At 40.8% G+C, this 27,819-nt stretch overlaps 1 protein-coding gene across 2 annotated transcripts in view; it reads left to right on the forward strand.

The window, feature by feature from the left end:
• Positions 1-27,819, forward strand: part of LOC126425011 (fasciclin-2) — a 927,523-nt gene that overhangs the window by 826,783 nt on the left and 72,921 nt on the right. For both annotated transcript variants that reach the window (XM_050087916.1, XM_050087917.1), the window contains exons 11-13: positions 2,983-3,111; positions 7,641-7,927; positions 17,961-18,147. In XM_050087916.1, the coding sequence (XP_049943873.1) occupies positions 2,983-3,111; positions 7,641-7,927; positions 17,961-18,147 (603 nt within the window). The remainder of the gene's footprint in view (positions 1-2,982; positions 3,112-7,640; positions 7,928-17,960; positions 18,148-27,819) is intronic.

Below are 27,819 nucleotides of genomic sequence, written 5' to 3' on the forward strand. Positions count from 1 at the left end.
GTCGTGCATTGTTTTTATCTGTGTTTTTGTTGTTATTGTTTTGTATGACAAATTTCTAGGTTAGTGTTGTATTTTATGTCATGTTTGTTGTGTTCGTTTGTTAGTCGTGTGTGATTTTAGGCAGAAGCAGCTTCTGTGTTGTATGTTACCAACAAATTCTGACTGACGCTGTTCTATTCAAATTGACAGTTGCGGTAATTACTTCTAGATTAATTTATGTGCAAATATTAGGTATAAAACAGCTACTTTGGAGATACTACTCTTTCTTCTCCTGCAGGCCTCAGATGCTGTTTTCAACTAATTCAGTAATCAAAGCATTTGCATAACTTTTCACTATCAACTCCCTATATGCCAGGTGGTTATAAATAAACTTTATCTATTCAACACATTATAACACGGAAACTAATTACCGTACAAAGACCAAACTTGGCAGCATTAATGTTAAGAACACGAGGAAGAGAAATAATGGAGAATTAATTCAATTCAAACACTTTGATTGTTCTGCTATGGTACAACATACCATTAGATACCAGTACCATTATTGCTACAAAAGGGTCTCAATAGGGCACCCATCAGTGTCCAGAAGAGTCTGAAAGCACAGTACTGCATTTTGCATAGCAAAATGGAACTTGTCCATAGGTAGGCTGGCTACCTCTCCTTATATGATGCGCTTCAGATCACCACATGTGAATGTTCTCCTGGAAAGCCCTGGAAAACAACCAGAAATTGCAGGGAGTGAGATCAGGTGATCGGGCTGGCCAAGCATTTGGAAACAATCGGCTGATAATTCAATCATTTCCAAATGTGTTTCGGAGAAGCAGGTGAAATTCATGAGCGATGTGCAGTGGGGCCCCATCTTACATGAAAACTGTTGAGTTCAATGTGTCTCTCTCTCTGTAAGGCTGGTATGCCATTCTGCGAAGCAAATCGCAGTAATGCTGGCCAGTCACACTGCACATCTTTGATCCTCGAACGCCAACCTGTTCAAAAAGGAATGGGCCAATGATGAATGTAGCTGTGAAGCCACACCATACGGTGACACGTTCACCATACATATGAACTTCATGCACAATGATTGGAGGTGAAGATCCCCACGCTCGGGAGTTCTGTTCGTTCACCTCGCCCATCAGATCATAGGACGGTCTAGGGCCAGCCCGCATCATCTTCAATCCTTGCGAGAAAGTGGACAATGAGGTCAACATGTCATTGTGCATCCTGTGGTGCAAACTGCTGTACGATATGGTTCTTGTACGGATACCATTTGAGAATGGTTTGAAGCACCTTCCTTACAGTGGAGCACGGGATGTTCAGCTGCCGTGGCTGCACTGTCTGATGATCAGGCGTTGTCTACCATAGCAACCGCGATTTAATCAACCACCTGTGGTGCAACCGGTCATCAGCCTCTTCCCGGAGTGGCGCCCAGTTCTCCAGCTATTCCTCCAGTTATTCTAACTTCTTCATCTTGCTCTTCACAGCATGTGGAGAAAGAGGATCCTTCTGTAATCCTTACAGCCAGCGATACTCTCAAAGTGCCACTGCAGCATTATTGTTGTTTTGATAATAGAGCTTCACCAATAATGCCCTGCTCCTTTTGTCCAAGCTCTTGTTGACACGTTAACAAGCGCACTGTGACTGATCAGGTGTGTGAGACTCTTAATCACAATGACTGATCACAGCACCTGGTGGCCATAGTTTGGAACTGGGCAGTGGCACTGTGGCACATGGAAATCATGCACTCCATACTCTGTACATTAATGCTACCAAGTTTGGTACTCGTACGGTTACTTGTTTCCGTGTTATAACGTGTAAAATAAAGTTTAAATTATAACCACCTGGTACTTTTCAAAGTCAGGACCTTTGCAATACAAATGTTAAAGGTATGCAGAGTTTACATTCCTGCATCCAAATATTCTGATAATTTGTAGGTGCAATTAGTGAGGTATTCTTTTTCTTTGTGCTTAAATATTTGAGGATTTTCAACTTCCTAACTGACGTCCACCAGCACTTTATAGATATTTGCACCAGAATATAAAAATCCATTCTAAACCCTAGACAGAGATGTGTAGTCTATATAATTGTGCTGTACTGAGACCAGAACACTTTTTGCCACTGTTCTCGACTATTAATTTTATTGGGATTTCAGCTGTAATTGCAATTAACTGCAAATTAATGAGTTTGTTGCAATGTTTTAAAAATTATTTGAGGAAAGGAGAGGCAACTTAATTTTACTTATTTCTTGAATCATAGCTCTTGACAAAAGTTGATTTCATGTAACTGGCGATTTTAATCTATAATTTTAACTTCCATTTTTGGTAGACATACTAATTTATTTACAATTCATGAACCCTTGGTCAGTAACACTGAATCCAGTCAAACTCCAATTTGTGTTTCTTTATATCTGTACTTATACATCATATTTGAACTTGTTTTCACACTGCCTCTGCTTGCACTGATGCCATTCCCAAGATAAATTTTCAACACACTGTAGTTCAAAGATATAATAACTAAGGTACAAAAATTGTAAATTACTGAGATATATGCGAGTGGACATTAAAGAATGAGTTTAACTTGTTTCAGTAATTTGAATTTATAGATATTAATTTCATTAAATGAAATAGTTGTTTAAAACATTTCAGTTTTATGTTTTCATCAGAAAAAATAAGTAGAGAGAATTGTTAATAGCCAGTTCTGGATGTGACAGGATCACATGCAGAAGTGTTATTTATGCCAACATTACTGTAAAAAGTAAGTCTGTAATGATTTATCTCAATTTACATACAAAAGTGACAGAATTAAATGCCCAGTAACGTTCTGCATTATAAGATTATGTACCCAGTGAAATACACTCCTCTATCTCAGAAAAATTGCGAAACATACTAAAGTGCAGGCATCAAAATTAGGACGCATTTTTTAGAAGCATAAAGACTAAAAACAGAAATAGACAATTTAGAAATGTACATCATAATCAGTTTTATGTTCCAGCCACAACTGTGACGTTTAAATTCTTCGGCCCTGGAAATGACGGTGGCCTTCCGACAAAGAACTATGCCGTTCAGTACAAGCAAGACAGTCAAGGCTGGGAAGATGCACTTAACAGGACATGGCCAGTCGGTAAGAATCTATTGCTCTCTACGACAAATGTGAGCAAGTGTTGACCTACAAGAGTTGGAACTTAAAAATAGTGCCAACACTGCCATAAAGATGCAACACAACAGAATCAGATAATATCCATATACCACCTGCATTACCCCTGTACCACTGTACTCTCCCTTCATACATTAAGTGCTTGTGCAGCTATGAGAAGAACGGGGTCTTGTGTAGCATACATTCTAATATAGTGCTGTCACAATGCATTTGAAATTAGAATGATGGAGTCAGATAAAAATTAATTGTGTCAGAAAACACACAATGCGATAGACTCATCAAGGTCTTCAGGAAGCTTCCAGATAACATGAATTGCCTTACGGATCAGTGCTAAGGTGGGTAAAAGCATTCAGCAAGAGCCACCAGAACCTGGCAGACATTTGTTGGCCAGGTTGACAGCCTGTCAGTAAAGAACAGGTGTCTGTGGGTATTGTATTTGCCCACATGTAAGCTGACCTCAGATGTGAGCTGCATCCCAAAAATGAGGCTTGGGGTGGGGAGGGGGATGGTACCCTCATTTCAAGCCACACTTAAAAATCACTCTCTTATCATATGATGGACAAAGTATAAAGTGGCCCCACCTCTCGGAGATTTGCGGGGACTAGTATTAATTTGTAGTAATTCGAATGGACTTAAATTTATCTTTTGGATACTTAAAGTTACTATTACATTGCAAACAGTGACACCAGTGACAATTTGTGATATCTATTGAAATATTCTGAGCAGGACTAGGGCAGCTGGGGCCACTAAGACTTTTCCATATTGTATCGCAACTCGTATCCGAGTTGTATGTCAGTCTTTCTGTGTCACATGAATTTCATCCGAAGTATTTTTGTCTTTCAATGAAATATGGTCTTTTCATCCAAGAAATTTAACATTTTGGCTTGACAGAGTTTCACAATTGATTTAAAGGAAATAAATTTGGCAAAAAGCAATCTACATATTCTCTGGTGAATTTAGACAGGGTACTTAAGTAGATTACGTATTTAAGATTCTAAACAATATAATCTGTCTACACAAAATCATTAACATCTCAAGTGATATGTACAGGACATGAAATGAAAGTATTTCCATCACTGCAGAAAATCATTCTCATGCAGCGTTTCCTACATCTTTCAGTGTTGTTCGACAAACAAATATGGACGTGGCTGCCAAGAATACAGGTGGCCATAATAGGAACTTCATGCAGGTAGGCTGACAGTGGTGATTCAGAGGCGAGTGTCACTTTGGAAAAGCCTCCATTAATGTGGCAAACAAGAATACAAATTTGCAGCACATAATAGAACACAAAGATGTAAATAACTATCACATAAACACACACATAAGGAACACAAACACCATGTGTTTCTCATTGGTAGTAGCATAGGCTCACTGACTAGTTGGATACCATCACATATCTATAAAGAAAACTGACTTAGAAATGAAAAGCGAAAGTACAAAAAGAGATCATATTTTACTATTGTAAACATGTACATACTGTTTTTGATCATTACTTGGGTGATTCTGAGTTTTTGTCACTCAATTCCTTGTCACTACTCCCTTCATAGAGAGCATCATCCTCAGTGCCATCAAGTGCATTAGAAACACAGCATTTTTAAAAAAATGTGTGACAGACAGTTTTATCCGGGATATCTTTTCTAGACTGGACAATCCACTCACATGAGCTTACGTGTTTAGCAAGCCCTGTAGGTGTTAATTGCATATGTTTTTTCATTAGCCATTGCATATACATATTTTTAAGCTTATTCTTAGATGATTTGTTTAACATGTAATGGCTGCAGAATTGATGTCAACCCTCCTTGAATTACCCCGAAGTTCATTCTGCCCTCTACTAATTTTCTGTTAGAGCCAGAGTAGTAAAGTAGACTGAAACAAAGGATGCAAACTGAATGTACTGTTTGCAAATGTTGTAATGAGCTTTGCACCCCTGTATGACTATAGTACTAGTACAAGCATATTTGGCAAACCGAACAAGGCACCAGGATGATGTTTCCAATGTAATACCAAGTTCTCCGTGAACCAGTCACGTTCATTAGCACATACAATAACATTATTTGGAAATGACTGTGACTTAGTAACGTCTTGTGTTTAAAAACAATGAATGACGGTAGTTTATTGCCATCGGCTGTATAGGCAAGTGTGACAGGTTTGCTGCTTTTCACCACCTGTGAACAGTATCTTGACATCCTTGCTCCACTTTTCTTCTATCATGCAATTTGTTGGCGTGTCAAAATACAGTGGAATGTGGTCCGCATCACATATCGGACCAAGAAGATAATTATTTTCAGTGTGCCGTGCGATTACGAAATGCTGAAATTAGACAAGTTTTTCCTCATAGTTTTCTGGCAGTTTTTGTGCAATTGAAGTGAGCCCATGAAGAGAAAATGCCCAACATTTCATGAACTGGGCAATCCAGTTGCGACTTCTTTAAAATTCATGATTTACTGCTGTCAAGCAGCTTAATGTGTTTTAACTCGGATATTTTCTGCACTCATGGGTAAGCACATCTGTCACTGCTTCCTAAAAAAACATTCAGCACAATTTGTAATGTATAATAGCGGTCATATTTTGGTGCAAAAAATGTTTTTCGTATGCTGGAGCAAGCTAAAAGTTCTTCCTTTTGCTGCCATCACAATCTCACAGTAGTTTTGTTGATCCCGTGTCACTGATCTGCAGCACAATTTCATGTTTTCTCTGTGAGAGAAATCACTTCTCTTTTCAACTTTGCAATATAGTGAACACGGTTCATCGTGGTAGACTAAAACTTGACACTTTACAAAAGTAGTAAAGTAGACTGAGACAAAGGATGTAATCTGAATATACTGTCTGCAAATGTTGTAATGAGCACTGCTCTCATTGGCCATTCATTGGAAGAAATTAAAGTGAAGATTGGGGGGGGGGGGGGTGTTAGTGGAAAAGTTCCATACATTACGTGCAGTGCAGTTAATGCGATTCATATCGATCATGTGCTGTGGTAGACATCTCTCGCAGAAAACCAAGGTTTATAAGGATGCTCATGTTCAAAAGTGGAACTTGTTTGTACTCATATGAATATGAAAAATTAAGGCAGTGAAACACTTCTTATTGCTACATTGTGAATATTGGCAGCATTGAGAAACAGCTAATTGTAAAAAGATGTGTGCCAACAGTTTCCAAATGAGCAGGAGCTGTCGAAATGTCAAAATGTACTTACCATGCTTGCCAACTTCTGCAAGGTTCTTGAAAAATGTCCATTTTGATGGTGTATATGTAAAGAGATTTATTTTATTGCTATGAATATTTGAAAAATTTGAAGATGGGGAATATTAAATTTGAATTTCCCCCATGATAAAAAATAAGTACATTCAATACTCACACCAACACAATGATGTCTGTGGCAAAATAACTTATTGTGGTAGATGCTAGCAGCATTTTTGGGAACTTCTTAGGCTTTGGCCCTGAATCAAAGCTGCAGGTGCATTTTTGGACCACTGAAATCTGAAAAAAAGGCCAGCTTGCATTTGGATAAATATGGTATTGCATTACTCGATAAAATCAACGCAAAACAATTCATGAGCTGGCCTCAGAGACAGGATTAGTGCATATAATGGTGCTTTACATCCCAATGGAATGTCTGGACTTAAGAATTGCATGTCAATGGGTCCTGCACTATTTGTCAGAAATTTTAAAATGACCCTGGTAGGATGCTGCTTCTACCAACACTGAACACTTGGAACACGAAGGAGAGGCTTTCTTACATCATATCTTTACTGTGGATGAGACATGCACCAAATAGTATGAGAGACACCTAAAACACCAATAAAAAAAATTGCATCATTATTGGTCACCATGACAATCGAAAGTTTGTCATAACCGTAGCAGTGTGAAGGCTATAGTGGTTCTTGTCTTTGATTGTGATGGTATTATCCTAACATATGTTGTTTTACAATGGTAGACTGTCAGTTCATTGTGTTACTGGACATTTTTGGGCACACACATTGATGAGCTCTGAGAAAAAAAGTGGGTAATTTTCTGCAAAACCTAACCATCACTTTCCAGGACAGTGCTCTGGTGCATACAGGTCAGGTTGTGTCGGATTTGTTCGATTGATAGGACTGTTAACTGCTGTATCACCTGCCAGAAGCTTAATTAAGTCATGTGATTTTGTATCAATTCCTAAAATGAAAGAGGTACTTCGTGATGTTCACTTCAAAACTGTTACACAGATTCGTCAGGTTATTAGACTGAGTCACTTAAACCATCAACACAAATGGCACAGCTAAAGGTATCCTGTGACTTCCATTTCAGGGGCAGTGGGTTGTGTACAATGCTGGTGGCAAATTTGAAGGATATTAAAGTTTTGAAACTTGTATCTATTTTGTATCAGAGTAAATAAAGTTACCACTGTTTAAAGTTCCAATCCTCATACAGTGCACACTTCTCATAATGGATGAAGCTGCTCCAGAACTTGTGGCCATCTGCTCGGTGACTCACCAGCTCTGCCCTTAATGTTTCAGACTCTCCATACATTCTGGAGAACCTGAAGCCCCAGACCAGGTACAACTTCCGGTTTGCGGCTCAGAACGAGGTCGGTTTCGGTCCGTGGTCATCACAGCAGACACACACAACCCCACGGATATCAGCACCAGAGGAGCCGCGGCTACTGGGTTTGCCGCTATCTGCCACGTCCGGAACTGAGAATGAGGTGGTTGTGTCTCCGTACCCAAACCGGTACGAGCTCCGGTGGCAGGTGCCTGCAGATAATGGTGAACCTATCACTCACTACTCCGTCAAGTCTTGCCCTGTAAGTATTTACTCTTCAGTGTGTGTGTGTGTGTGTGTGTGTGTGTGTGTGTGTGTGTGTGTGTGTGTGTGTGTGTGTGTGTGTGCGCGCGCACGATGTTAATAGCAAGTTAGAATACCATCATCTGTGTATTGAACTAGAGTCTGACGAAGATAGGTACTTCAAATATTTTTGTATTTCGCGAGAATGTTTCGAGGAACTGCATCGCCTGATAAAAAGGTAGCACTGAGAAGTGCACAACGAACTAGAGAAAGCCAATTGATACAAGGCACAGACTAGCCATTTGTTTGAGTTAAGTTTTACCATTTGTGGCCTCTCTGGCTTCATACAGAAGTCATATAAATTATTCCATTTCAGTTTTGCTGTATCATATGAAAGGTTCGGCGGAAGAAAGTGCTATCCCACAATGTAGTTACGAGTGGAGTGATAAATTTATCTGCAGTGTTTACAAATACAGCGAACGATACTAACATCTAGTTCCGTATGTCCCGCTAGAGAGAACTTTCTACTAAATAGATTGTTCTGTTTCATTGTATTCATTACATTGTCATTGATTTAAACAAACATATCTTTGGTCGTTAAGTTATCTATTCATTCTATCGGCATTATTTATTTTAATCTTTTCCAGATACAGGCTACAGGCGACAGTCACCAGACCATAGCTTTTTCTTTTCGATTAGGACGTTCAATAGTCTCAGAAATTGTGAAAGAAGTGTGCCAGGCAATATGGACTGTTCTACAACCCAAGTATTTACCTAACCCTACCACAGAGATGTGGAAGAAATCTGAAGAAGGATTTCTAGAACTTTGGGGGTTTCCGAACTGCCTTGGAAGCATAGATGGAAAGCATATCAGCTTAAAATGCCCGAAGAATAGTGGATCCCAGTTATTCTGTTATAAACAATTCTTTTCGCTAGTTCTCCTGGCGATCGTTGATCCATACTACAAGTTTACAGTAGTTAATATTGGAAGTTATGGACGTCACAGTGACAACACTATTTTTGAGAATTCAGCTCTCTATCAAGAGTATATCGAGGGCAAAGGTATTCTACCTCCAAATCAGGATTACGTGTATCATACAAAAAGTTCTACTCCCTCACCTCCTCTATAAAGTCTTTCTGTGTCCATGATGCATGCACTACGAGCTGCAAGGCAAAAACTGCCTCACGGCGCCGCTTCCAGTGTGACCAGAGAGCAGTTGAGTGCGCCAACAGAGGCAAGCAGCTGCTCCGGCTTGCGGCAAATCTGTAGTCTGTGACAACCCGGCGGCGGCCGCTGCGTCAGGCCGGTTGCCGGTGCGTCAGAACCGCACCCTGTGTGACCGCCACCATACAATAACGAGCGATTCAACAGTGCGGCCTGCCGGCTGCGGTTCAAGGCCACAGGCCGGACGGCCAGGCCGCATTCTGTCTGGCCAGGCCTTTAGCCCTCTTGTGTTAGTTCGATAATACAGAGGCACGTAGATATCTGAATCTGACTCCCATGGATTTGTTTTTGTAGGGTTATATGAAAGACTTTGTGTATGTGCCTCCATTGCCAAAAACAGTTCAAGCTTGTCTAATGCACTTGTGTTTGTGGCTCCACACATGATTCAGAATGTATATTGAGAAACTGATTATCACTTATATGTTGACCATTGCTTCTCAGGGAAACTGAATTTGAGAGGCTCTGGGGGGACCTGAATTGTTTATTTATGGAAGGAAATGTTCTGACTCACACATCTCTCCAGGATCCTGCTTCAGAAACAATTGATTGTGAAGTTGTTTGAGGAAATACAAAGAAGCACACTGAATCGGTGTATTGTTTGTTATTTGATTGCAGCTGCCTCTGACATGGCTGCAAACCTCAGGAATCTTTATTATTGTTCTTGAATTGGTGAAATAGCTGTGAATTTGTCACACAAAACTGAAGGCATATTTCATTCCTTTATTGAAAAATGTGCAGAGGGGTCCATCTTTGTTTTGTAGATCAGAATTAAATATTCAGGCTTCAGTTCTTTTAAACTAATTTGTGTTCAAAGTAGTACTGCGACAAGATACTGCCAGTGCTGGTTTGAAACATGGAGCATCATTGCTATCAAAATCTGTTGACATTTCATTACAGTACTAATGGTTTGAAGTGTGTTCTGACAAGGATTTCTCACAGACTTGATGTTATCATTAAGTGAGATGCCATGACACAAGGTCATGTCAGATGTTGGTAACAATTGAATGTCTCAGGGCAGATACAACTTGATGAAAGAACAAAAACTGATTTGGGGAAATCAGGAACTGGAAAATGTGGAACTCTTTTTGTTGAAATAAAGTTGACACCTGTATTTAGTTTACATTATGGATTATTTTTATTATTAATTTTATTATTATCCATAATAATCCAGTACTAAAGATAGCAGTTTATACAATGCATTTAACAATAAGCATAATAAAAGGCCTATTGCTGCAACCTTATAAGGCTGCATTCACACTGCCGGCCGGGCCGAGCCGAGCCTGGCCGGGCCGCTGCCCGCTTTGATATCAAACACATGGTTTTGAATTGCGGTGTTCACACTGGCGGCCGGGCCACGCCGACACGGCGTCAGCCTCCCGCAGCCGAGCCAGCGACATCCCGAGCGTTTAATATTGCCGGCGCGAGCCGACCGCAGGCGCGAGCCTGTGGAGCAGCACTACAGCTTCTGCAGTACACGCATCACTCGTCTCCCTTCTGCTTTCATCACAAGTCTGACTGCACACGTCTTTTATTTTGAGAAGTTACCTCACATTTCACAGTCAGTGAGGAAAAATTACATTTATTACAATGATACATGCGAAATTACTTTTATTTCATCTACCGTATTTACATGCATTTACAACAATAGCTTGTCAGCGATCGTGGCATTGCCACCACTGAATAGATCGCATTTACTTGTAAACGGAGACAGATATGAGTGTCACTGAGGGATGGAAATGTTTCCCTACCAGATGACAATGCATTGTAAAGTAATGCTGTGGCACGTTACTATAATCTGTTGTCTGTGACATCTTTTTGCGATGTTCTTACTTTAATGAATGCAGAATAACATATACATGACATTAATTTGTGTCCATCAATTTAGTATCAGAAATTCGGATAGTATGACAGTAATGATGCAGTTTCCACATATTTTAATTCCAAGAGCAATGCAGAGTTCGTTGTCATCAGAAACGGAACCAGCAAGTCAATCTCAACCACCTCCAGAATTTTCGTTTAACGACCACTCTAGTCCACAAGATGAACGAGATCAGTCTGATATATTATCATTAGTGGCAGTTGATGAAACGTCGCCACTGGCAAGTACAGTATCACAAAGGAAAAAAAAAAAAGAAGTGGGCCAAATATTGAAGAAGAATATTTAAAGCTCAAAAAGGACAAATTAGCTGTGATGAAGGCACATCAAGACATGACCGTAAACGATGATACATACCACTTCCTGATGAGTCTCAGGAGTGCAATAAACTATCCTCCAGTTCAGCGGCAAATGTTTGTGAAACTTAAAATACGAGAGCTTGTTTATAATGAATTGGAGGTAGTGAGCGTAGTGCCAGGTTTTTCAAAACAATGACTGCACTAATTCAACTTACTTCTTCATTACAGACAACTTTGCTTTTTGTACACTCCTGGAAATGGAAAAAAGAACACATTGACACCGGTGTGTCAGACCCACCATACTTGTCCGGACACTGCGAGAGGGCTGTACAAGCAATGATCACACGCACGGCACAGCGGACACACCAGGAACCGCGGTGTTGACCGTCGAATGGCGCTATCTGCGCAGCATTTGTGCACCGCCGCCGTCAGTGTCAGCCAGTTTGCCGTGGCATACGGAGCTCCATCGCAGTCTTTAACACTGGTAGCATGCCGCGACAGCGTGGACGTGAACCGTATGTGCAGTTGACGGACTTTGAGCGAGGGCGTATAGTGGGCATGCGGGAGGCCGGGTGGACGTACCGCCGAATTGCTCAACACGTGGGGCGTGAGGTCTCCACAGTACATCGATGTTGTCGCCAGTGGTCGGCAGAAGGTGCACGTGCCCGTCGACCTGGGACCGGACCGCAGCGACGCACGGATGCACGCCAAGACCGTAGGATCCTACGCAGTGCCGTAGGGGACCGCACCGCCACTTCCCAGCAAATTAGGGACACTGTTGCTCCTGGGGTATCGGCGAGGACCATTCGCAACCGTCTCCATGAAGCTGGGCTACGGTCCCGCACACCGTTAGGCCGTCTTCCGCTCACGCCCCAACATCGTGCAGCCCGCCTCCAGTGGTGTCGCGACAGGCGTGAATGGAGGGACGAATGAAGACGTGTCGTCTTCAGCGATGAGAGTCGCTTCTGCCTTGGTGCCAATGATGGTCGTATGCGTGTTTGGCGCCGTGCAGGTGAGCGCCACAATCAGGACTGCATACGACCGAGGCACACAGGGCCAACACCCGGCATCATGGTGTGGGGAGCGATCTCCTACACTGGCCGTACACCACTGGTGATCGTCGAGGGGACACTGAATAGTGCATGGTACATCCAAACCGTCATCGAACCCATCGTTCTACCATTCCTAGACCGGCAAGGGAAGTTGCTGTTCCAACAGGACAATGCACGTCCGCATGTATCCCGTGCCACCCAACGTGCTCTAGAAGATGTACGTCAACTACCCTGGCCAGCAAGATCTCCGGATCTGTCCCCCATTGAGCATGTTTGGGACTGGATGAAGCGTCGTCTCACGCGGTCTGCACGTCCAGCACGAACGCTGGTCCAACTGAGGCGCCAGGTGGAAATGGCATGGCAAGCCGTTCCACAGGACTACATCCAGCATCTCTACGATCGTCTCCATGGGAGAATAGCAGCCTGCATTGCTGCGAAAGGTGGATATACACTGTACTAGTGCCGACATTGTGCATGCTCTGTTGCCTGTGTCTATGTGCCTGTGGTTCTGTCAGTGTGATCATGTGATGTATCTGACCCCAGGAATGTGTCAATCAAGTTTCCCCTTCCTGGGACAATGAATTCACGGTGTTCTTATTTCAATTTCCAGGAGTGTATTATATTAATGTGAAACTGTATTCTGTTTTGTAATTGTTGCCTGAAATGTTCTTTGATAGTGATACATGTTATTACTCAATCTGTAAATAGAAGTTTTTCAGGGACGTTCTTTATTATTGTAATTAAAAACCTTTACTAAGTGCCAGTCGATATTCTTAGGGAGAGTCAATGTCCACCCTATTACAATGTGCTCAAAATTCGACGCGTCACCATAATGTGAAAACATAACTAAGATAACAATGAAATCATTGTTACATAAGACGGTTCTAATTGGATAATGGTGAAAAACTTCTGGCTGCACCTGTGTTATCTTCGACCTTCAGCTGCTAATGAATTAAGATCCCTTTGCCACTGGGGACAAGATCACCAAGGGGAAAAAATACACAGTGTGAACGCAGCCTTAGTCTAGAGTTTTGCCTGCAGCAAGTGGGGAAATCTTCAGCACCTAGAGTCATATGTGCATTTTCTGCAAATATTATCACTAACTTATGCTATTTATATTATCCTAGAATGAATAGCTTATCTTAGAGTGAATAACTGTTCGGTTAGTATGTGGTTTTATAACTCTTGGACCATTATAACTGCATAGAGTTGAGTGTACATACTCTTATTTGCATATGACTTCTGTTAGTCACCTTCGATCTTATATCATAATGAAATCTGCAGTTATTCCTGTGTGTCTGCAAATCCCTGACTCATCACAATTTTGTGCAGATTAAACATATGATACTGTTGATTCCAATCCCAAAGAAAGCAGGTGTTGACAGATGTGAAAATTACCGAACTATCAGCTTAATAAGTCACAGCTGCAAAATACTAACACGAATTCTTTACAGACGAATGGAAAAACTAGTAGAAGCCAACCTCGGGGAAGATCAGTTTGGATTCCGTAGAAACACTGGAACACGTGAGGCAATACTGACCTTACGACTTATCTTAGAAGAAAGGTTAAGGAAAGGCAAACCTACGTTTCTAGCATTTGTAGACTTAGAGAAAGCTTTTGACAATGTTGACTGGAATACTCTCTTTCAAATTCTAAAGGTGGCAGGGGTAAAATACAGGGAGCGAAAGGCTATTTACAATTTGTACAGAAACCAGATGGCAGTTATAAGAGTCGAGGGACATGAAAGGGAAGCAGTGGTTGGGAAGGGAGTAAGACAGGGTTGTAGCCTCTCCCCGATGTTGTTCAATCTGTATATTGAGCAAGCAGTAAAGGAAACAAAAGAAAAATTCGGAGTAGGTATTAAAATTCATGGAGAAGAAATAAAAACTTTGAGGTTCGCGGATGACATTGTAATTCTGTCAGAGACAGCAAAGGACTTGGAAGAGCAGTTGAATGGAATGGACAGTGTCTTGAAAGGAGGATATAAGATGAACATCAACAAAAGCAAAACAAGGATAATGGAATGTAGTCTAATCAAGTCGGGTGATGCTGAGGGAATTAGATTAGGAAATGAGGCACTTAAAGTAGTAAAGGAGTTTTGCTATTTGGGGAGCAAAATAACTGATGATGGTCGAAGTAGAGAGGATATAAAATGTAGGCTGGCAATGACAAGGAAAGCGTTTCTGAAGAAGAGAAATTTGTTAACATCCAGTATAGATTTAAGTGTCAGGAAGTCATTTCTGAAAGTATTCGTATGGAGTGTAGCCATGTATGGAAGTGAAACATGGACGATAAATAGTTTGGACAAGAAGAGAATAGAAGCTTTCGAAATGTGGTGCTACAGAAGAATGCTGAAGATTAGATGGGTAGATCACATAACTAATGAGGAAGTATTGAATAGGATTGGGGAGAAGAGAAGTTTGTGGCACAACTTGACCAGAAGAAGGGATCGGTTGGTAGGACATGTTCTGAGGCATCAAGGGATCACCAATTTAGTATTGGAGGGCAGCGTGGAGGGTAAAAATCGTAGAGGGAGACCAAGAGATGAATACACTAAGCAGATTCAGAAGGATGTAGGTTGCAGTAGGTACTGGGAGATGAAAAAGCTTGCACAGGATAGAGTAGCATGGAGAGCTGCATCAAACCAGTCTCAGGACTGAAGACCACAACAACAACAACAACTGTTGCTAGTAAGTAATACACTTGTGTTACAGTGAGTTAAAATTATGTTTGTTGCTAGTGTTGAAGCGGCATACGTGATACACACAACACTTCACCAATCTCTCAATGTGCTACATTTTTATGAATCTTGTTTGCAGTCAGTGTTCATTACATGTGGCACCGCAACACGCTCATCACCTCTGGTACCTTCTTGGTACAGTCGCTCTATTTAGACTCCCACCTTTGCCAGCATTGGCATTCACACTGTCACTCACCCCTTCTCTTCTACTACCTTGTCTCATAAAAGAGTGGGCCATTCTGACATGTTGGAAGCTGCCCTGAATTTTTTTACACTGCAAGAGTACATGTAAATAAATGCAGTATCAGTACCTTTGCTGCTGAAACTGACTAGAAGTATTTTAAAAATTGTTTATAAAGTTACTCATTTTCACTGCACAGAGAACAGCTCTTAACAGCAGTTTCTACAACTCTGCCTGCCTAGCACGCAAATCAGCAGAAGCATCCGCGACAAGTGTAGTGTCAAATGTCGTGGGAATTTCGAGCATCTAAACTGTATCGAAAATATCACTTATTAATTTTCTTTATTCTCTTGTCCGCCCCTGGTAGCTGAGTGGTCAGCCGACAGAATGTCATGACTAATGGCCCTTCGATTCCCGGCTGAGTCGGAGATTTTCTCTGCTCAGGGACTGGGTGTTGTGTTGTCCTTATCATCATCATCATCATTTCATCCCCATCGACATGCTAGTCGCCGAAGTGGCGTCAACTAGAAGGACTTGCACCAGGCAACGGTCTACCCGACAGGAGACCCTAGCCACATGTCATTTCTATTTTATTCTCTTTGGTTATTGAAAGCTAAATTGTTTCAGATTAAATACAGGGTGTACATAAAGTCCAAGAAGACTTTCAATTATTTATTGCACAAGAACCAAACATTATGCAGATATCATACATATGTCATTTTGAAGAAAAAACCCAAAAAAAATTTTCATATATACTGCCAAAGCGTAGTTTGGTAATTTGCTGATAGTCCGTGCTGGTCGCAAACGTGACAAATTCAGGTGCGAAGCGAACTTTCTGTGTGTTGGCTCACCCCGACCACCAGATCTCACTCCGTGTGACTTTTTTCTGTGGGGACACATTAAAGATCTGGTGTATGTACTGCCTCTACCACGTGATGTAGCAGAGCTCTGGCAGAGAATACGGCACCCGACTGCCACAGTCGACGCTGCCATGCTGAAACGGGAACGGCAAGAATTCGATTACTGTATTGACATCTGTTGGCTCACTCGTGGTTCAAATATCGAATTTTTGTAAAAAAACTTTCAGAGTTTCTATTCAAAATGCAATATGTATGGCATCTGTACAATGTTTAGTTCTTGTGCAATAAATAATTGAAAGAGTTCCCGGACTTTATATACACCGTGTATAATTCTTTCAAAGGTGACTTCCAGTAAACAATAATTACAGCAAATTTTCACTTCACGTTTCAGATGTCTTCCATTACTTACATTGGGAATTTAATGTGTTGAAATGGAATCGTACATGCATGTGCATCCCATAGCACACTTCTTGTGATGATTTTTATACATAACAAACACAAAGTCTTTATAAAAGGAAAATTTGTTTGAGAAAAGTAATAAATTATGAGACAGAATTACAGATGAGTTCTACCTTTAGTAGGCAAAATGTGCAGAACTCCCGTTAGGCACATATAAAAGTGAAAGTGACACAGTATCTAGCTTTCAGAACTAACAGTTTCTTTTTCTGAGAGGAGAAAGAGATAAGGTGAAAGTTGTTAAAAAGAAAGAGTAAGTTAATCCGACCTGTTGTGGGGTCAGTGGGAGTCCCATGTGAAGGGTTTCTGTACACGGGGAAATGGAATGCAGAAAGAATGTTCAGAAAACAGCAGGAAAGAGATGGTTGTTAACTATATCATAAAGATTGTTGAAAAGCAGATATGAGTGTGAAGAAATGGGAAGAGATAGTTAAATACAAAAAAGCAGTAGCTGAATAGGAAAAGTTTTAGATAAATGCAGGAAAAGATTGCAAAACGTAGAAAGAAGATGGCTAATCAAAGAATTTGATTGATGAACAATGAAATGAAACAGTTGAACACTAAAAATGTAACCAAACAAGTAGAAAAAAAAAGGTAGCCAAACAAAGAACATAATCCGCAAACATAGGGAGGGCTTTGCTACAAGATGGGGGGGGGGGGGGGGGGCAATGACTGTGTAAAAAGGGTCACCAAAAACTGAAAGAAAGTGAAGAGTTCATTGGCTGCTGTAAGTATGTGCAGAAAAATTTGTGCACGAGGTAGTCATCAAATGTACTTTTAGTATTGCTAAAAATCAAGTCAGACTGCAGGGAAGTAGATCACTAAGTACTACACAAAAAGTGCACTACATAAAGGAAAAAAGATTGCCAAAGAAAGAAATATGATCGTCCTCACAACAGGAGGGTCTTTCTCTTCCCAGGCACTGGTAGCCTCTTCAGTTAGTGCACTAAAACACTAATTACATCACATCGTGGGGTCTGAGTGACCTGGCCTTCCATTTTAACCCCTCATCCCCACCCCACCACAGGAAAGGAACTATTAATTCCAGCAACTAGATGGTGTGCTACTGTACACATTGTTAATGGTAACGGTGCCTGTGGCAACCGACTGATGCTATCTTCCCCTCACCATTCCGCTCCCTAGGAGGTCGTAACGAGGTGGCGAGGCACGGGTCCTGTCGTTCCCAATAGCCGATGCACGAATCGTCAACTTATTGTTGACAAGCTGTAAGTAATGGCCAGCAATTCTGTCTCGTAATTTAAAAGCAAAGTCCACACATATAGTAAATGGACAGTAATTCCGTACTGAACGTGCTTGATTGCGTTAGTAATTTCCTCTAAAATTCTTCCCGTTGTCCCCCAGGTGGAGAAGTACGATACGGAGTGGAGGCTACTACCGTACCCGTGCCAGGAACACAAGCTGGAAGGGCAGGCGACGACATTCCAGCTGGAGTCGCTGCAGCCAGACACGCACTACAAGGTGGAGGTGCGCGCCACCAACGCCATCGGCAACAGTGTTCCCGGTCAGATAATCGTCAGGACGGTCAAGGGTGAGTGCACTGACGGCAGCTGGTCTGTGCTTCCAGATCCTTTCCTAAGTCTGTGTGACGTGTCGTTTAACACTTGGAGGCCCCGACTGTCAGAGGTTTGTGTGTTGTAGGAAAGATACAGTAGTTCTGTGTTTGTTGTAAAACTTGAGCCTTAATATCAGACTTGTAGCTTAATTAGCACTTTTGTAGGTTGACACACAGTCTACAACTACTCTGCAAACCACCATGAGGTGCATGGCAGAGGGTACGTCCCATTGTACAAATTATTATGAAATCTTCCTGTTCCATTTTTATGTGGGGGGGTGGGAAGAATGAGTGTTCGAATGCCTCTGTGTGTGTAGTAATTATTTTGATCCTATCCTCACGATTCCTCTTTGAGCGATAGGTAGGGGGTTTTAGTATAACCCTAGCCTAAACATTTTAAACCGGTTCTTGAAACTTTGTTAATAGACTTTATCGGGATAGTTTGCATCTATCTTAAAGAGTCTTCCAGTTCAGTTCCTTTAGTATCTCTGTGACTCTCTCCTATGAATTGTACAAACCTGTGACCATTCGTGCAGTCCTTCTCTGTATACCTTCAGTATCCCCTGTTAATCCTATCGGGGTGGGGCCCACACACTTGACCTATATTCTAGCATGGGTCGCACGAGTGATTTGTAAGCAATCTGTTTAGTAAACAGATTTTACTTCTCCAGTATTCTACCAATAAACCGAAGCCTACCACGTGCTTTATCCACGACTGAACCTATGTGATCATTCCATTTCATATCCCTACAAAGTGTTACACCAAGGTATTTGTACGATTTGGCCACTTCCAACTGTAACTCATTGATATTATAGACATAGGATACCGCATTGTTTCATTTTGTGAAGTGCACAGTTCTACATCTATGAATATTTAGAACAAGTTGCCTTTCTATGCACCATGTTAAAATGTTATCAAGATCTGAGTGAATATTTATTCAGCTTCTCTTAGATAGTACTTCATAACTGCACCATCTGCAAAAATCCAGATTTTACTATTAATATTATCAGCTAGGTCATTAATATACAACATGAACAGCACTTTCTTGGGGCACACCTGAAGTTACTTCTACCTCTGACGATGACTGTCCATCCAAGAAAACATGCTGTGTCCTTCCTACCAAAAAGTCCTCAGTCCAGTCACAAATTTCTCTTGATATCCTTTATGATTGTACTTTTGACAATAAATGTAGGTGTGGTACTGAGTCAGATGCTTTTCGGAAATTGAGAAACATTGCATCTACCTGGTTACTTTGATCCAAAGCTTTTGGCATGTCATGTGAGAAAAGTGCGGTGGGGTTTCATATGATTGATGTTTTCGAAAACCGTGCTGGTTGCCATTGAGAAGGTTACAATGTTCAAAATACCTCATCATGTTTGAGCTCAGAATATGTTCTAAGATTCTACAACAAACTGATGTCAAGGACATTGGACAGTGGTTTTGTGAATAATTTCTACTACCCTTCTTGTAGATGGGAGTGCCCTGTGCCTTTTTCCAAGAACTGTGCACAGTTTTTCGTTTGAGGAATCTATGACAAATTGTAGTGACAAGAGGAGCTATCTCAGCCACAAATTCAATATAGAATCTGACAGGGATTCCATCGAGGCTTGGAGCTTTGTTCAGTTTTAATGATTTCAGCTGTTTCTCAGCATCACTGACACTAGTATTTATTTCATTCATCTTTTCAGTGGTACAAGGTTTAAATTGGGCAGTTCTTCTAGATTTTCATTTTTAAAGGAATATTTGAAAACAGAGTTAAGCATTTCAGCTTTCGTTTTGTTACTCTCATTTTCAGTTCCTGTCTCATTTGCTAGGCACTGGATACTAACTTTGGTGCCACTAACACTATTTATATACAACGAGAATTTCTTTGGATTTTGTGAAATGTCATTTGACAATATTCTGCTACGGTATTCACTGAAGGCATCACACATTACTCTCTTGACAGCCAAATGTGTTTCATTCAGCATCTCTCTATCTATAGCCCTATGCTTGGTTTTACACCTATTATGCAGTAATCTCTGTTTCTTTAGAAGTTTGTTTACAGTGACTGTATACCAAGCAGGTTCCCTCCCATTATGAACTGTTCTACTATGTACATATCTATCCAGTGCGTGATCATCTATTCTTTTAAACTTGAGCCAGAGTTACTATACATGCCCCTGACCTGTGCTGAAAGTTTCAGTTTCTTCATAGAGATATGACACTACTGATTGTTTATCTAGGTTACTGAACATATATATCTTTCTGTTTGTTTTAGTTGGGCTTTGTACTTTGGTAATCATTATTTCCCAACTGTATCATAATCACTGATACCGGTTTCGATGTGGACATCTTCAAAGATGTCGCATCTATTTGTTGCCATTAGGTCCAATATATTTCCTTCATGAGTGAGGTTCCTAACTATCTGTTCTAGGTAGTTTTCAGAGAAGGCATTTAGTAAAGTCTTTGTCACACCCACCACTAACAAATTTGTAATTTTCCCAATTAATTGTTGGGTGATTAAAGTCTCCACTGATAATTACGTATGATTGGGGAACTTGCATACAAGTGAACTGAGATTTTATCTTGAGGTTTCTGGCTACATCAGAAGATGAGTCTGGTGGGCGATGGAAGGATCCAGTTATCATTTTATGTCCAGCTCTGATACTAAGTCGTGACCAAACAATCTCACATGCAGCTTCAATGTCTATCTTGGTGGATTTGAGTTTTTTGTCTACTGTGACAGATACACTACTTCCATTTCCTATTTGCCTATTCTTTTGATATACATTTAAATTTTCTCCAAAAATCTCACTGCTATCAATTTCCGGTTTCAACCAGCTTTCTGCACCTAGTATTATGTGAGCTTCACTGCTTTTCACGAGTGCTTCAAACTCTGGTACTTTGTTACAAGTGCTTCGGCAGTTTATCATTAGGATTTTAATACTCTCATGTGTGGGAGGCATTTCTTTCGATCTTACACTGTTGTTGCCATTATCTGGGCTTGCGTGGAGAGTCTCCTTGTGCTCAACCCACACTCAGTGGGCTACCTGATTAGCACCCTCTGATGTGATGTGGAGTGCACACCAGTCAGCATTACTTTGGGGAGCACTTCGTCATTTTCCTTTCTTATCCTATACTCTGTTCAAAATTACTTTGGTATGTGCACCTCGTGGTTGGAACAGAATTTCCACATCTCTCAGTGGACACACACATAATCTTCCATTTCGTTCAACTCACACAAACTCACAGATTTTTTGATGTACATAGATAAAACTGGTATCAGTGTGTTCTTCAAGTCTTGCACTCTGTGTTTATTTTAGTATCCACATCAACAAATTTTAAAGATAATTTATGGAAATTTTATGATAATGCATTTCCTGATGATGCTAGGAAAATGTTGACAAACAAGAAACTGTTTCTTGTTGGAGTTAGGTGCAAATATGAGTGTGGAATCTTAACAATAAATCGTATTTTCATGTGCTCCAAGCTTTAACTCTGATGGAGATTACAAACACAAGACACTTAAGAGTTAAATGCGTCACATAATGTTCTGTTCGATGGTACGTCCATCGCAAAGTGGTCACTTGTCAGGTTTTGTTACGAGGAGTAGGATACTGGGTTTATAATCTGTTACCGTGCTTTATGATCAGCTGTGTATTTTTGTCTACTCTTCCTGTCAACACATTATAACCAGAGAAATGTTCATAGTGAGGGCCCAGGTTGTGCAGAACAATAAGTAGCAATGTTTATCTGGTGTGAAAAAGACTGCTTCGTTAGAGGTGAACAGGAATTTGCTGTATAAAGGATATTTCTTTATCCTCGATAAACATGGATGTGAGGTATCACATCATCAACAAATGATTTTATTTTGTTAGTCCTCTTATTGATAAAGTGTTTTTCGCAATTTTGATGTTTTTATAGCTTCCTCTTTATTTTCAAAGATTTCCTTCTTTACAACAGTATTTTTGTTTGTATTCAGAGCTCTAACAGGTTTTTTGTTCAAGTAATTTTGAACAGAGTATTGCCGATGTCTGTTGTTGCAGCAACATACCTAAATAGATTGTTAAATGGCTCATACTTGTCATTTGTTATTATATATTTTTGCTTCACATATTTTTAATTATGTCACTTTACCATCTCCGTACTCATGACAAGCGTACCCGGTATGTATTGCGAAACAAATGTTTCATCTGTATACAGCCTATGTACCAGTCTGCTGCTGAAGGACTTAACTGTAACTGTGAATAGTTATCCCCACTGCTATCCATTGTTTATATTGTTAAAATATTTTTTATTTACATTATCACAAATCATTTTTTTGGCGGCAATCTTCCTGTGATCTTGAATGTCTCTCATACAGTTAAAAATGTTAAATGTAGTAAAACAGCTGCTACAGTTGTACAAGTAATGCCAGTTTCTACATTCACAACACAGATACAGAATAAATTTGTAAACCAGTGAGAATTGAGGTTATGTTACAGCACAGAAATTGTCTCGCTTACTGATGGTGTTATGTGAGGGACATGTGATCATCAAGTCTCACTGGCCCCTCAGATGTATTCTCAGAAGAAAATAAAATTACAACCCAGTTGGGCAGTAGAGATAGTAACTCCTTTCCCAAAGGTTTTTCACTTGCTCACTGGTTTTTTGTAACAAGTTTCAGTAAATACACTCCTGAAAATTGAAATAAGAACACCGTGAATTCATTGTCCCAGGAAGGGGAAACTTTATTGACACATTCCTGGGGTCAGATACATCACATGATGACACTGACAGAACCACAGGCACATAGACACAGGCAACAGAGCATGCACAATGTCGGCACTAGTACAGTGTATATCCACCTTTCGCAGCAATGCAGGCTGCTATTTTCCCATGGAGACAATTGTTGAGATGCTGGATGTAGTCCTGTGGAACGGCTTGCCATGCCATTTCCACCTGGCGCCTCAGTTGGACCAGCGTTCGTGCTGGATGTGCAGACCGCGTGAGACGACGCTTCATCCAGTCCCAAACATGCTCAATGGGGGACAGATCCGGAGATCTTGCTGGCCAGGGTAGTTGACGTACACCTTCTAGAGCACGTTGGGTGGCACGGGATACATGCGGACGTGCATTGTCCTGTTGGAACAGCAAGTTCCCTTGCCGGTCTAGGAATGGTAGAACGATGGGTTCGATGACGGTTTGGATGTACCGTGCACTATTCAGTGTCCCCTCGACGATCACCAGTGGTGTACGGCCAGTGTAGGAGATTGCTCCCCACACCATGATGCCGGGTGTTGGCCCTGTGTGCCTCGGTCGTATGCAGTCCTGATTGTGGCGCTCACCTGCACGGCGCCAAACACGCATACGACCATCATTGGCACCAAGGCAGAAGCGACTCTCATCGCTGAAGACGACACGTCTCCATTCGTCCCTCCATTCACGCCTGTCGCGACACCACTGGAGGCGGGCTGCACGATGTTGGGGCGTGAGCGGAAGACGGCCTAACGGTGTGCGGGACCGTAGCCCAGCTACATGGAGACGGTTGCGAATGGTCCTCGCCGATACCCCAGGAGCAACAGTGTCCCTAATTTGCTGGGAAGTGGCGGTGCGGTCCCCTACGGCACTGCGTAGGATCCTACGGTCTTGGCGTGCATCCGTGCGTCGCTGCGGTCCGGTCCCAGGTCGACGGGCACGTGCACCTTCCGCCGACCACTGGCGACAACATCGATGTACTGTGGAGACCTCACGCCCCACGTGTTGAGCAATTCGGCGGTACGTCCACCCGGCCTCCCGCATGCCCACTATACGCCCTCGCTCAAAGTCCGTCAACTGCACATACGGCTCACGTCCACGCTGTCGCGGCATGCTACCAGTGTTAAAGACTGTGATGGAGCTCCGTATGCCACGGCAAACTGGCTGATACTGACGGCGGCGGTGCACAAACGCTGCGCAGCTAGCGCCATTCGACGGCCAACACCGCGGTTCCTGGTGTGTCCGCTGTGCCGTGCGTGTGATCATTGCTTGTACAGCCCTCTCGCAGTGTCCGGAGCAAGTATGGTGGGTCTGACACACCGGTGTCAATGTGTTCTTTTTTCCATTTCCAGGAGTGTATTTAACTGCTGTTGGGCACCCCATTTTGAAAGTTGCATATTTATGTTGACGATTACTAATTCCGACCAGTATTTGATCAGCTTCAGATCTATATAGTTGCTTTGGACCTCATATGTATACAGAACTACAAATTACAATGTCACACATGATATTTCCCATCTGTGCTGCATCCTTATATCCAGTGTACTGTATCATTATAAGCATGTCAATAGGTTTCAGAATCACACAAAGTTTTTATGATGAGTGGAAGGAAGGGGTCAGGGTGGGGGAATCGTTGTTGTGGTTTTCAATCAGAAGACAGGTTGGATGCAGCTCTCCACACCAGTCTAACCTTTGCAAGCCCCTTTGTTTCTGCGTAACTACTGCGACCTACATCCTTGTAATCTGTTTACTGTAATCAAGCCTTGGTCTCCCTCGACAATTCTTACTCCTCCAGTCTTCTGCCCACTTCATTACCAGATTCATAATTCATTTATGCTTTAAGATGTTTCCTATCAACCTTTAAATTTCTTTTTTCTCCAATTTAGTTCAGTATACACTTGTGCAGTGATGGTCTGGCTTGGCTGCCAGCTTTGCTTCCAAAACTTAACAAAGTTTCTTTATTTTTCCTTAAGTCTCTCCCTCCTCGAATGCCTGTCCCATATTTGCGAACTTTTTATTGCAGGTTTACCATTTTCTAGCTTACCTATAACTTCTAATTTCTTCTTTATCACTTCAATAGTATGTTTGCATTTATCTGTCACCTTTGTAGTGCTTGCAAACTGTCCGTAACTTCAGCAACAACAAGAGATGTTATAAAGGTTAACTCTGTCAAGTCTGTTTTAGAAGCTGTTAAGAGATCTGTTGGTGGTAAGAAAAGTATGACTGAAAATGCCTTCTGCCAGTTGGATTATCAAAACAGAGCAAACACTGAGAAGGGAATCATCCCAGAAGAAAACCAAAATTTTTCTTGTAGTATTGGCTTTAAATGAGTTGGAAATTATCGATGTTTAGCTCCTAGGGGAAGGGATAGGCAAACAGGTAGATAGTAAATTGACTGCAGATGTTACATGATAGAATCATCATAAGATTGGAAGATGAGAAAGGAAACAATTGAAAAATATTTCTGCTATGTCCGACGGTGGTATTTTGGGCCTGCAGCATCTTCCAGAAGTAAAACACGAGTCACGGCATAATAGTGTATTTTAAACAAAAAGTTTGTTCTTATAACAACATGATACTTAAGGCTTCACTCATTTATTTATTTATTTTTAAAATTACCTAACCAAGACCTAGGTAATACACAAACTGATTAATCTACACACGGATAATCAGAAGCTTGCTATAGGAAATAAATGCTCTGTACTGATACTCTTGTCTCAGTTAGGTTATATTTGTTATGAAACTATAGGACAGAATTAGTGGCCTGTGCTTCCTTCAGGAGGTGAAATACCAGAACTACTGACAGGCGCATGTCAAGATACACATGACATTTTCCTATCTTTCGAGTCTTGTTCCAAAGATTAGGGAGACAGAGATGGAGGTTGTGTTTATTCCTGCATGTCAGAAATTTAAAATTGTGTGTATTAGCAAGTAGCATAACATGTAAGATGAGTGGGATGCTGTTTGGCAATACTCATAAATTTAAATTTGTATTAATGGTGAAGATACAGATAGTCCCAGGTAGGATTGAAATCATTTAGATAAAGTATAAAGTTATTCATAAGTTCCACTGGTATTTAACAGTATGACTACTCAACACCTACAAGATGTTCAGGAAAGTGACACAGAGTGGTAGGTAGAGAATCTCTCCAAATTTCAATTTGTAATACACACCGAGGCATAGGTGGGGGAAAAGTATGGTGTATTTTGCATCCTTGAATTCACTAGATATGAGCCAGTTGTGACAGTTCATTGATGCTTTTGTACCAAATATCAGGTAAAATCTCCAACAGACAAAAGAATCCTGTGGTGGCACCACACGTTGGTGGGGAACTGGCTGCTTATGTTGTCTTAAGAAGACTGGCCAGTCGGCACTGTCAGCAGAGAAGGTGGAGCATGTGCAGGAATCATTCTTTGGGAACACCAAGAAATCGACAATGTGTGTGAGCAGAGGGCTGCAGCTACCGCACTCAACTGCCTGGGGGCATTTTCTGTGCAAATTTCTGCATGTAAAACGAACTGGCTGCACTTTTTACATGCTACTCGGGACAGTGAGTTTCGTTCTGATTTTCACAAATTTAATGTTAGATACATATATTATACACAAATTTGCACATACATTTCCTCAGCTTTCTAATGCTGTTTGCAGTGTTTTTGTGACGTATATTGTTTGATCAGAGATAATGATTTTGTCCATGTAAAGGCTTTTTTGTGTTGTTACGTTGTCATAAAAAATAAACAGTTAAAACTAATTACACTCAGACATCCCTAATGATATATACTTAGTAATTCTGCATCTCCTATAGCTTGTTTTTCATATCTTAACAAGGCACCTTTTTTATGTAAGTACTAAAATTAAAAATAAAACAAGTAGGCTTTTCTTAGCAGTTTTATTTTTACTTGAAATCCTGTGCTTTAATCTACTTCTCTGCATAATTCTCAGCAATATTAACGCACCTATCACATCATAGAACCAGCTTTTGAATGTCATCCTTATAGAAATCTGCCACCTGATTAGACAATCATCTCTCTCACTTTCTCATCACTTTCAGCATCAAATCATCAGTAATGTCTGAAGGTCGACCACTTCTTTCCTCATCATGCGCATTCGTATGGGCATCTTCAACAAGCTCTCATCCATTTCCGTACCACTCTACCTCTCATAATGTTTTCTCTACACACTTCACTGATGTGACAACAAGTTTCAGCCAAAATTCACACCTGTAGCAGTAAGAAAACAAATTACAACGTTTATTTCACAGAGTGCAGGATTCTCAATCAGAGGAGGCATTTCAGTTACGATACTCACTGAACATTTTTGGGAATTATGTAAAAAAGTAGATTAAAGTACAGGCTTTCATGTAAAAATTAAACTGATAAAAATCTACTAGTTTTATTTTTATTTCAAAGTGTTATTTACTTAAAAAACATGCCTTGTATTTATGAGAAAATTCAGATTTTTACATGTGGGACGTACACCCCATCCTGCAATTCAAAATAGGTGATATTAAAATAAATATATAAAAATAAAATTACAATGACAGTTCAGTAGTACTTACAGTAACCTTTCCATAGACACCACGTTTGTAAGATTCGCTTAAGGCATTATCGAAATATTAATTTTTGAAGATTGTTATGTAGAAAAAATATTTAACATTAAATAACATAAAAATTACACTTACTTGGGAACTCATCTTCACTATGCACTTGCCTTAATTTTGTCTTTGTAACCATGTTACTGGCTTCTCTGTTACGAGGTGGGTTTAGTTTTTAATATAAGAAGTGTGATCAGAAAAATACAGTTAATAATTTTACTAGAAACAAAGTAATAAGCTTACATGGAATTTGATTTCATCTGCTTCAAAGTAATATCCTTCGCTAGTAATGCACTTATCCCAATGTTGAATACATGACTGGAATCGTTTCTG

This window comes from Schistocerca serialis, chromosome 10, assembly GCF_023864345.2.
Source record: "Schistocerca serialis cubense isolate TAMUIC-IGC-003099 chromosome 10, iqSchSeri2.2, whole genome shotgun sequence".
Lineage (NCBI taxonomy): Eukaryota > Metazoa > Arthropoda > Insecta > Orthoptera > Acrididae > Schistocerca > Schistocerca serialis.